Below are 11,186 nucleotides of genomic sequence, written 5' to 3'. Positions count from 1 at the left end.
GCTGAAAGTCTGCACTTCTATTGCATCTCGGTTGTTTCATTTCAAATCCATTGTGGTGGCGTACAGAACCAAAATTATGAAAATTGTGTTGGTGTACAATTATTTCTGGACCTAACTGTACATACATGAAGAATTTCCAGTCCAGAAATCATTTGTGCCGCCAAAATAACTTGAGTAAAGTTATCAGACAGTTGAGAAATTCCCGTCAATTGCTTTTCAGGCATCACAAGTGAACATTTCTGAAGTATTATTTAGCTGAAAGATATGATCACATTTCTAATGTCTCCTTTTGCTGGGAAACCAAACAATCAGCTGTGCTTTCCTGGCAAAGTTCTTTGGCTCAGGGACAATATATAATTCCATTTAAAGAAGGGTGTCTCCGGAGCTGAACCATGTTTAATGTCGGTTCTAGAGACCCCCCTAAACTTCCTGAAATACTTGCCACCGAAGGTGCTGCTGGGTAGGGCAATCAATATGGCAATTAAAGTCCTGCAGGCCCATAGGAAGCTGCAATATCATCGCTTGTGACTGCCTATTGGTTCGTGTGATGCAAGACCTTTAAACAGATCTGAGATACCAGTGTCACCTTCCAATGTAAGTATCTCGCGGAGCATGGGTCCCTGGAGTGGGATTGTATGTTTGGGGTTTTATTCAATACATGGAATACTGCTTTAAAGCAGCAGTCCCGGTTTCTCTATATGCAGCATGTGATCAATATCCTGCATTTGTGGGTATATATTCATACACACATACCATATCCATCTCACATTTTATCAGAATAGTAACATTTGAGATATTTCATTATTGGTATTTAATGTTGCATATGCAGCTTTCTTGTAGGTGGGCTTTTGAGATTCATATTAACCAAAACGTTTCATTTTTAATGCCCTTTTGAAATTTTAATTTGCTTGTAAACACTTAAATGCGTCTTTTGTTGTTGCTGGTCAGTAGCAACAGAATTATTTTCCCTGTAGCAACTTGGCAATAACTACTTGAAGATACCACTTAATTGAACAGTTCGATCTATTGCTTTACCATAAAGATTTTCCAGTTCAATAAAAATCGTGATAATTCAGCTATATATTGGCAAACATTGCATATTTAAGTCTGTGTAAATAACTTGCCTATAAATAAATTAACAGGTAAATCTTAATTAAAAAATAAAGTACTTTGTTAAAACAGATCCTTATTCTGTAAACTGATTGTGCAGGATGGGCACAATATCACAGTTTACAGATTAAAGTCCATGGTATAAGAACATTAACCACCGTCTTAAACAAGTCTCGTTAAAAAAAAAAATACAAATACACAAGAAGTTGCACACAGAGACACAGTGGGGAGGCCAAATTATTATTTTTTTTATTTGAGCATTTGCCAATTGGTGCATATGGGATACTTTTTTGACGGGTTGTTTTCAATGGCATTTAAAGTAACATTTTTATTTAAGGATGGGAAGGTTTTCACAAATACTCTTCCCCAATTTATAAGTGTTTTTTTTTTGCAGTGCTTTCATTTAAAAGGATAGAATCAGAGGTACACAAAATTGATGGATGTACTTTTTGTTTCAGAAATGTGTTGGAATATGATGAAACTGACATTTACATTGGTTCTAAAATAAAGAAGTTAGACAGTTGGATTTGCAAAGCGGTCCAAAGTGGCGCAATTCAGTCCCTTTAGAGCCACAGAAAAGTGCTTTGCAGGCCCCTCTCAAAGGGTTGCGGGAGCTGAACTGAATGTACATATCTGGTATTAGAGGTCCTTTTTCTTAAGGAGATCTGTAGTATGTGCAAAGAAAAGTCTTTTGTCTTCATTTGATTTGACTTCACATAAGCTTCATCACTTTACATACAAAACACCTAGCTTCTGTCAGATCAAAATACATACTTTTATAACAAAACTAAAAATTTACTTGGAGTATAAACAAGGATATACACATATTACATTGTGTACACTATTTACACAACCATACAAAATATAATACTAGACTTCTGTACACATGTCAAATCCAAGTCCCATTTACTTTCTTGCAAAAGAGAAAGTTCAGAGTTTCTTTGCAGGTGGTAAGCCAACTACTAGGCGTGGTAACAAATAGTAATAAAAAGGACGAAGGACACTGGTTTGGCTGATTATAACTGGACTTTTAAAAGAGTTTTTAGGTGAAACGTCATCAGCGCCTTACACTGATCGGAATGGTGACCTCTGCTTCCCACCCAGTGACTTGGTGGCTTTGGAAGGTCACTTGGGGAAGGGGGATCACTGAATTTTGCGCCTGCATAATTTATTTCCTTTTCATTCACATCCCTGGAAAAGAGCTCTTTCAGCTTTAGATTCCTGACATTTTCAGCACTGGTCAGGGGTTTCTTTTCTGGTCTATAAAAGGCTTCCAACGAAACCTGATCTTGCCAACGATTTTTGTCACTTTTTTTTGCAGACAAGGTCTTTGTGTGTTGCAGGTTACTTTTCATTTTCGGTTTGTGAAGGCTCCATTGTTCACATCGGTGAGCAGAAGGGTTGTGGGACAAGTTGATTTTTTCAGGTTTTGTCATCTTTTTTTCTGACTTCACCATCTTTGTTTTCAATACCTGTGACAAACCGAAAAAGGTAAAATTTCTATTGCAATTCACAAATGTCATTTTAAAAGTTTTAGATATATATCTATCTCAAGTCAGGGATGCAAAAATCCCAGGTGCCTAAAATGTAACCCGATATCTATTCTGCACGAAGATGACTGACCTGTCATTCATTGCCGTAACTGGCAACCGCGTGCCCCAGCATGCTTTGTTTACCTGACAGCAAAGCAGGATTGGGCGCGGTGTGACCGGCCAAAATAGTGACAGACAGATCAGTCAGCACTACGCCGCTTAGTGTGGGAGATTTTTTGCGCAGGGAGAGGTACGGTAGGGGAGCGGAACACAGCCAAAGAAGAGAGTGGGTGATACGCTTAAAAATTCTAGCTGCCTCCAAATTATTTTATATTTTTGTCTGCCCCTGGTTTAAAACATATTCCAGATACAAAGGAATTACCCCTGCCAATTGTGATGCCCACCCATTATTTATAATCTGACATTAGCTACAAGGTGTGTGTGTGTGTATATATATTAAAGTTGTGGTTGCTGTACTGGTCCTTCTGTATGTGCTTCTCTCAGATCTCAAAAAATGTACGTTAGATATCAAAAACCTATAATGTTTCATTTTCAAAACGTTACACTTCTTTAGCGGCAAGGGTATGTTTTTTTTTGTTTTTTTAAACCCACGTATAAAAACTAGTTCTATGAGGATCTTTAGGTCATGTGATCACTCACACCGCAACCAGGCCCCCGATGCCAGAAACTGAATTGAAGGAAATGCTACCCTCTAGAAAGCAAAGCATGTGTGCCAAGGATACCTGGTACACCATAAGGACCTCTGGTGTGCTACTGTAAAAAGGTATCACAACCGGTTTAAAAATAAGACTAGTTTTACAGATGAGCAACACAGTAATGGAGTCCTGATTGATTGACTTCTGGAAAGGGACCTTTTATGAAAATCTAGTCCTGAATACAGAGCTCCATCCTTGAACTATTCAATGAACAAAATACATATGCAGACACGAGAAACAATAACATACATCCTTTGTAGAGGGCAGTGTTGCTGGAGGAACCAGGAATGCAATTCCTAAAGGGACAATACTTGCTAGGTCTAAATCATTCCAATACCAGTGATGCATTTAAAGAGAAATAAAAGGTGAATGATTTTTGTTTAAAAATATTCAAACACCTAAAAGTATTTGACAATGTGTAAACATGGTGAGATGGGAAAGGCTATATTCCTCCAACTTCAGTTTTGTGATATGACTGATGAATAAATGTTTCCCCAGGCAAACGTGACCCCAGCGACATGTTTACAGTTAATATGCATGCGCGCGCACAAGCCAAGGTACAGCAATAATAATAATTAGTGCCCCATTCTGCTGTATGCATATGAACGATTACATCATCCTCTTCTTTTGTTCCATGTCACACACTATTATATTTCTTCTGCGCGTGCATACGCCTCATTGTATTTGCCTATTTACTTAGTGATTCAGAGCGCCTCAATAGTACATCTATGTATCTAAGCGAGTGACAATTATATATAAATCTCTCATTTACCTCACATACATACACACTGTATTGTTCCCTTGTGTCACATGAAAAAAGGTATACGAAATAAAATCAACTGTGATACTGCCCCGTGGTGTGTGTATGTATAGTAACTCAAGTCATTTAATTATTTACCTTTAACCCCTTTGCAGTCCGACGAGGCTGCAGGACCCATTGGTAGTTAAAGGGTTGATTAATACAAACAAAAAATTACAATACGTGTTTTCTTAGAGTACTACATGGTGATGTACGCAGAATTTCTTCGAACTCCTGTCCTCCCCCGGAGATCTTACAATCGAATTTTTTGCTGCGTGACACAAGGAGCCAACACAGATTCCAACATGCCCCACCTACTTCAAAGGCCAGTGACTTACTTACCTTGCTCTCTGTGACCTGCAACTAAATAGCTTCTCCACTCCTCCCCCACAAGCCACCATGTATTTATATACAGCTGTCCTCCATTCCTGTACCAGTATTTCTCATGTCACTAATGCTAGGACACAGTGTGTGTATGTACATCACCCCTCCAGAGTACAGACACACAAATGGGTGGCCGCAGCACCCCTCTTCCGTTAAATAATGTATTTTCTTTATTCAATCAGCACATACAGTACAAAGATGCAAGTGGGTGAGGTTTCGGGGCACCCAGCTCCTGTGTGAGGCTGCTCCTGCAAACAGGTGCATAGATCTGTGTGCAGTGTAAAGATACATATATGTATATAGGACAGTTCATCTATATATGAAAGAAATAGCAACTGGGCACTATCTCTGATGTGTAATATATATATCATACCGCCCAAAAGGCACAGGCACTAAACATGCACACATGTGCCATGTAACCGCATGTCGGTGCTTGGGCTGCCTGCTGCACACTATTGTGTAAATACTTAGTATGAGGAGGTGCGAGCAGCGGGACGCGGATCCCCAGCCCCCCGTGTACTTAGTATGAGGAGGTGCGAGCAGCGGGACGCGGATCCCCCAGCCCCCCGTGTACTTAGTATGAGGAGGTGCGTGCAGCGGGATGCGGATCCCCCAGCCCCCCATGTACTTAGTATGAGGAGGTGCGAGCAGCGGGACGCGGATCCCCCAGCCCCCCGTGTACTTAGTATGAGGAGGTGCGAGCAGCGGGACGCGGATCCCCCAGCCCCCCATGTACTTAGTATGAGGAGGTGCGAGCAGCGGGACGCGGATCCCCCAGCCCCCCGTGTACTTAGTATGAGGAGGTGCGAGCAGCGGGACGCGGATCCCCCAGCCCCCCGTGTACTTAGTATGAGGAGGTGCGGGACGCGGATCCCCCAGCCCCCCATGTACTTAGTATGAGGAGGTGCGGGACACGGATCCCCCAGCCCCCCGTGTACTTAGTATGAGGAGGTGCGAGCAGCGGGACACGGAGCCCCCAGCCCCCCATGTACTTAGTATGAGGAGGTGCGAGCAGCGGGACACGGATCCCCCAGCCCCCCGTGTACTTAGTATGAGGAGGTGCGGGCAGCGGGACACGGAGCCCCCAGCCCCCCATGTACTTAGTATGAGGAGGTGCGAGCAGCGGGACACGGATCCCCCAGCCCCCCGTGTACTTAGTATGAGGAGGTGCGGGCAGCGGGACACGGATCCCCCAGCCCCCCATGTACTTAGTATGAGGAGGTGCGAGCAGCGGGACACGGAGCCCCCAGCCCCCCCGTGTACTTAGTATGAGGAGGTGCGGGACGTGGATCCCCGAGCCCCCCGTGTACTTAGTATGAGGAGGTGCGAGCAGCGGGACGCGGATCCCCCAGCCCCCCGTGTACTTAGTATGAGGAGGTGCGAGCAGCGGGACACGGAGCCCCCAGCCCCCCCCGTGTACTTAGTATGAGGAGGTGCGAGCAGCGGGACGCGGATCCCCCAGCCCCCCGTGTACTTAGTATGAGGAGGTGCGAGCAGCGGGACGCGGATCCCCCAGCCCCCCATGTAGTTAGTATGAGGAGGTGCGAGCAGCGGGACGCGGATCCCCCAGCCCCCCGTGTACTTAGTATGAGGAGGTGCGAGCAGCGGGACGCGGATCCCCCAGCCCCCCGTGTACTTAGTATGAGGAGGTGCGTGCAGCGGGATGCGGATCCCCCAGCCCCCCATGTACATAGTATGAGGAGGTGCGAGCAGCGGGACGCGGATCCCCCAGCCCCCCGTGTACTTAGTATGAGGAGGTGCGAGCAGCGGGACGCGGATCCCCCAGCCCCCCATGTACTTAGTATGAGGAGGTGCGAGCAGCGGGACGCGGATCCCCCAGCCCCCCGTGTACTTAGTATGAGGAGGTGCGAGCAGCGGGACGCGGATCCCCCAGCCCCCCGTGTACTTAGTATGAGGAGGTGCGGGACGCGGATCCCCCAGCCCCCCATGTACTTAGTATGAGGAGGTGCGGGACACGGATCCCCCAGCCCCCCGTGTACTTAGTATGAGGAGGTGCGAGCAGCGGGACACGGAGCCCCCAGCCCCCCATGTACTTAGTATGAGGAGGTGCGAGCAGCGGGACACGGATCCCCCAGCCCCCCGTGTACTTAGTATGAGGAGGTGCGAGCAGCGGGACGCGGATCCCCCAGCCCCCCGTGTACTTAGTATGAGGAGGTGCGTGCAGCGGGATGCGGATCCCCCAGCCCCCATGTACTTAGTATGAGGAGGTGCGAGCAGCGGGACGCGGATCCCCCAGCCCCCCGTGTACTTAGTATGAGGAGGTGCGAGCAGCGGGACGCGGATCCCCCAGCCCCCCATGTACTTAGTATGAGGAGGTGCGAGCAGCGGGACGCGGATCCCCCAGCCCCCCGTGTACTTAGTATGAGGAGGTGCGAGCAGTGGGACGCGGATCCCCCAGCCCCCCCGTGTACTTAGTATGAGGAGGTGCGAGCAGCGGGACGCGGATCCCCCAGCCCCCCGTGTACTTAGTATGAGGAGGTGCGGGACGCGGATCCCCCAGCCCCCCATGTACTTAGTATGAGGAGGTGCGGGACACGGATCCCCCAGCCCCCCGTGTACTTAGTATGAGGAGGTGCGAGCAGCGGGACACGGAGCCCCCAGCCCCCCATGTACTTAGTATGAGGAGGTGCGAGCAGCGGGACACGGATCCCCCAGCCCCCCGTGTACTTAGTATGAGGAGGTGCGGGCAGCGGGACACGGATCCCCCAGCCCCCCATGTACTTAGTATGAGGAGGTGCGAGCAGCGGGACACGGAGCCCCCAGCCCCCCCGTGTACTTAGTATGAGGAGGTGCGGGACGTGGATCCCCGAGCCCCCCGTGTACTTAGTATGAGGAGGTGCGAGCAGCGGGACGCGGATCCCCCAGCCCCCCGTGTACTTAGTATGAGGAGGTGCGAGCAGCGGGACACGGAGCCCCCAGCCCCCCCCGTGTACTTAGTATGAGGAGGTGCGAGCAGCGGGACGCGGATCCCCCAGCCCCCCGTGTACTTAGTATGAGGAGGTGCGAGCAGCGGGACGCGGATCCCCCAGCCCCCCATGTAGTTAGTATGAGGAGGTGCGAGCAGCGGGACGCGGATCCCCCAGCCCCTCGTGTACTTAGTATGAGGAGGTGCGAGCAGCGGGACACGGATCCCCCAGCCCCCCGTGTACTTAGTATGAGGAGGTGCGAGCCGCGGGACGCGGATCCCCCAGCCCCCAGTGTACTCAGTATGAGGAGGTGCGGGACGCGGATCCCCCAGCCCCCCGTGTACTTAGTATGAGGAGGTGCGAGCAGCGGGACGCGGATCCCCCAGGCCCCCCATGTACTTAGTATGAGGAGGTGCGAGCAGCGGGACGCGGATCCCCCAGGCCCCCCATGTACTTAGTATGAGGAGGTGCGAGCAGCGGGACGCGGATCCCCCAGCCCCCCGTGTACTTAGTATGAGGAGGTGCGAGCAGTGGGACGCGGATCCCCCAGCCCCCCATGTAATTAGTATGAGGAGGTGCAAACAGCGGGACGCGGATCCCCCAGCCCCCCGTGTACTTAGTATGAGGAGGTGCGGGACGCGGATCCCCCAGCTCCCCATGTACTTAGTATGAGGAGGTGCGGGACGCGGATCCCCCAGCTCCCCATTTACTTAGTATGAGGAGGTGCGGGACGCGGATCCCCCAGCTCCCCATGTACTTAGTATGAGGAGGTGCGGGACGCGGATCCCCCAGCCCCCCGTGTACTTAGTATGAGGAGGTGCGGGACGCGGATCCCCCAGCCCCCCGTGTACTTAGTATGAGGAGGTGCGAGCAGCGGGACGCAGATCCCCCAGCCCCCCATGTACTTAGTATGAGGAGGTGCGGGACGCGGATCCCCCAGCCCCCCGTGTACTTAGTATGAGCAGGTGCGGGACGCAGATCCCCCAGCCCCCCATGTACTTAGTATGAGGAGGTGCGGGACACGGATCCCCCAGCCCCCCGTGTACTTAGTATGAGGAGGTGCGGGACGCGGATCCCCCAGCCCCCCATGTACTTAGTATGAGGAGGTGCGAGCAGCGGGACGCGGATCCCCCAGCCCCCCATGTACTTAGTATGAGGAGGTGAGAGCAGCAGGACGCGGATCCCCCAGCCCCCCGTGTACTTAGTATGAGGAGGTGCGAGCAGCGGGACGCGGATCCCCCAGCCCCCCGTGTACTTAGTATGAGGAGGTGCGAGCAGCGGGACGCGGATCCCCCAGCCCCCCATGTACTTAGTATGAGGAGGTGCGAGCAGCAGGACACGGATCCCCCAGCCCCCTGTGTACTTAGTATGAGGAGGTGCGAGCAGCGGGACGCGGATCCCCAGCCCCCCATGTACTTAGTATGAGGAGGTGCGAGCAGCGGGACGCGGATCCCCCAGCCCCCCGTGTACTTAGTATGAGGAGGTGCGAGCAGCGGGACGCGGATCCCCCAGCCCCCCATGTACTTAGTATGAGGAGGTGCGAGCAGCAGGACACGGATCCCCCAGCCCCCCATGTACTTAGTATGAGGAGGTGCGAGCAGCGGGACACGGATCCCCCAGCCCCCTGTGTACTTAGTATGAGGAGGTGCGAGCAGCAGGACACGGATCCCCCAGCCCCCCATGTACTTAGTATGAGGAGGTGCGAGCAGCGGGACACGGATCCCCCAGCCCCCCATGTACTTAGTATGAGGAGGTGCGAGCAGCGGGACGCGGATCCCCCAGCCCCCCATGTACTTAGTATGAGGAGGTGCGAGCAGCGGGACGCGGATCCCCCAGCCCCCGTGTACTTAGTATGAGGAGGTGCGAGCAGCGGGACGCGGATCCCCCAGCCCCCCGTGTACTTAGTATGAGGAGGTGCGAGCAGCGGGACGCGGATCCCCCAGCCCCCCGTGTACTTAGTATGAGGAGGTGCGAGCAGCGGGACGCGGATCCCCCAGCCCCCCATGTAGTTAGTATGAGGAGGTGCGAGCAGCGGGACGCGGATCCCCAGCCCCCCATGTAGTTAGTATGAGGAGGTGCGAGCAGCGGGACGCGGATCCCCCAGCCCCCCGTGTACTTAGTATGAGGAGGTGCGAGCAGCGGGACGCGGATCCCCCAGCCCCCCGTGTACTTAGTATGAGGAGGTGCGAGCAGCGGGACGCGGATCCCCCAGCCCCCCATGTAGTTAGTATGAGGAGGTGCGAGCAGCGGGACGCGGATCCCCCAGCCCCCCGTGTACTTAGTATGAGGAGGTGCGAGCAGCGGGACGCGGATCCCCCAGCCCCCCGTGTACTTAGTATGAGGAGGTGCGAGCAGCGGGACGCGGATCCCCCAGCCCCCCATGTAGTTAGTATGAGGAGGTGCGAGCAGCGGGACGCGGATCCCCCAGCCCCCCGTGTACTTAGTATGAGGAGGTGCGAGCAGCGGGACGCGGATCCCCCAGCCCCCCATGTAGTTAGTATGAGGAGGTGCGAGCAGCGGGACGCGGATCCCCCAGCCCCCCATGTACTTAGTATGAGGAGGTGCGAGCAGCGGGACGCGGATCCCCCAGCCCCCCGTGTACTTAGTATGAGGAGGTGCGGGACACGGAGCCCCCAGCCCCCCGTGTACTTAGTATGAGGTGCGGGACACGGAGCCCCCAGCCCCCCGTGAAATGTATAGCAGCACTCGCCAATATATGGCAAAAAATTAAAAAAAAAAAAAAAAGGTTGTTTATTGGCCCAATAATTTCCCTTTTTGCTGCACATGGGTGAGTGCTGCGGGTTTCTATGTCTCCCCTATGACAGCGCAGACACACACACACACAGGTAGAGGAGGTGTATAGTATACTCGGCGCCCCGCACCTCTCTCCGGAGCTGACGGTACTGCGCGGCTCTGGCTGCGGTTGCTTCCCCGGGTCCCGGGCTGGCCGCGGGTGTTCTCGCCGCGCTGTCCCCGGGTCGGGCCGGGTCACCGGGTCTGGACTGCAGCGGGTGATAGTGATGGAGTCGGGTGGGGAAGGGGGTGGCCCGCACTTTGTTCTTCCTTCTCCTCCTTCGGCCGCCGCCGCCCCCCCGGACTTTGCTGAGGCTGCCCCCGGGCCTCCTCCTCCCGCCGCTCCCTGCGGCTTCGGACATGACCGCCCGGCCGGGTGTGAGGCAGCCGGGGCTGCGCCAGAGCCGCCCACCGCCGGGGGTGGGGCTCGCGGCGCTCTTTCCGGGTGTTACACTACTCCCAACGTTCGGGCGTTATCCGAACTGCCTCTGTCCGGGTGTCGCCGGGCAATGCGGGTGAAGCGGTTGTATTAGCATCGGCGGTTGCCCGGTTCGGGTGTCGCTGCACAAGATGGCTGCTTGCAATTCGCCGCCTCCGATTGTTGTGTTTGGCACTTGGAACCCGCCCAGTCCTGCGCGCGCCCCGCCCCCTCCAGGCCCGGCGCGCGCTCCGCGGCCTGCTGCCTACGCGCGTAACCGAAGCCCTGGGAGAAAATGTAAACAATGCGCGTGCGCGCGTACCTGATGCGCTCTGCTTATTGACTGCCTATGGTTATGATTATGATTTGCTGTTTATGCAGCTACAGTGCAAAAGGCAGATGAACTCTGCACACGTGAAATCATCCTAGTGGGTGTGGGGTAGGGGATTTGGAAGCACATGACATTTACTTTCTCACCAAAAGTGTTCATCTTTAATATACATGCAT

The 11,186-nt window shown here is 52.9% G+C and overlaps 1 protein-coding gene across 1 annotated transcript; it reads right to left on the bottom strand.

Moving 5' to 3' along the window:
• Nucleotides 1–1,334: 1,334 nt before the first annotated feature.
• PNRC1 (proline rich nuclear receptor coactivator 1) lies at nucleotides 1,335–10,885 on the bottom strand. Its single transcript, XM_075597438.1, has 2 exons — nucleotides 10,351–10,885; nucleotides 1,335–2,582 (listed from the first exon to the last, which is right to left on the bottom strand). The coding sequence occupies exons 1-2, from the start codon at nucleotides 10,621–10,623 to the stop codon at nucleotides 2,127–2,129; spliced, it is 729 nt and encodes a 242-aa protein (XP_075453553.1). The 5' UTR covers nucleotides 10,624–10,885; the 3' UTR covers nucleotides 1,335–2,126.
• Nucleotides 10,886–11,186: the final 301 nt, after the last annotated feature.

Source organism: Ascaphus truei, chromosome 4 (genome assembly GCF_040206685.1).
Source record: "Ascaphus truei isolate aAscTru1 chromosome 4, aAscTru1.hap1, whole genome shotgun sequence".
Taxonomy (NCBI): domain Eukaryota; kingdom Metazoa; phylum Chordata; class Amphibia; order Anura; family Ascaphidae; genus Ascaphus; species Ascaphus truei.
This window is presented reverse-complemented; position numbering and strand designations above follow the sequence as displayed.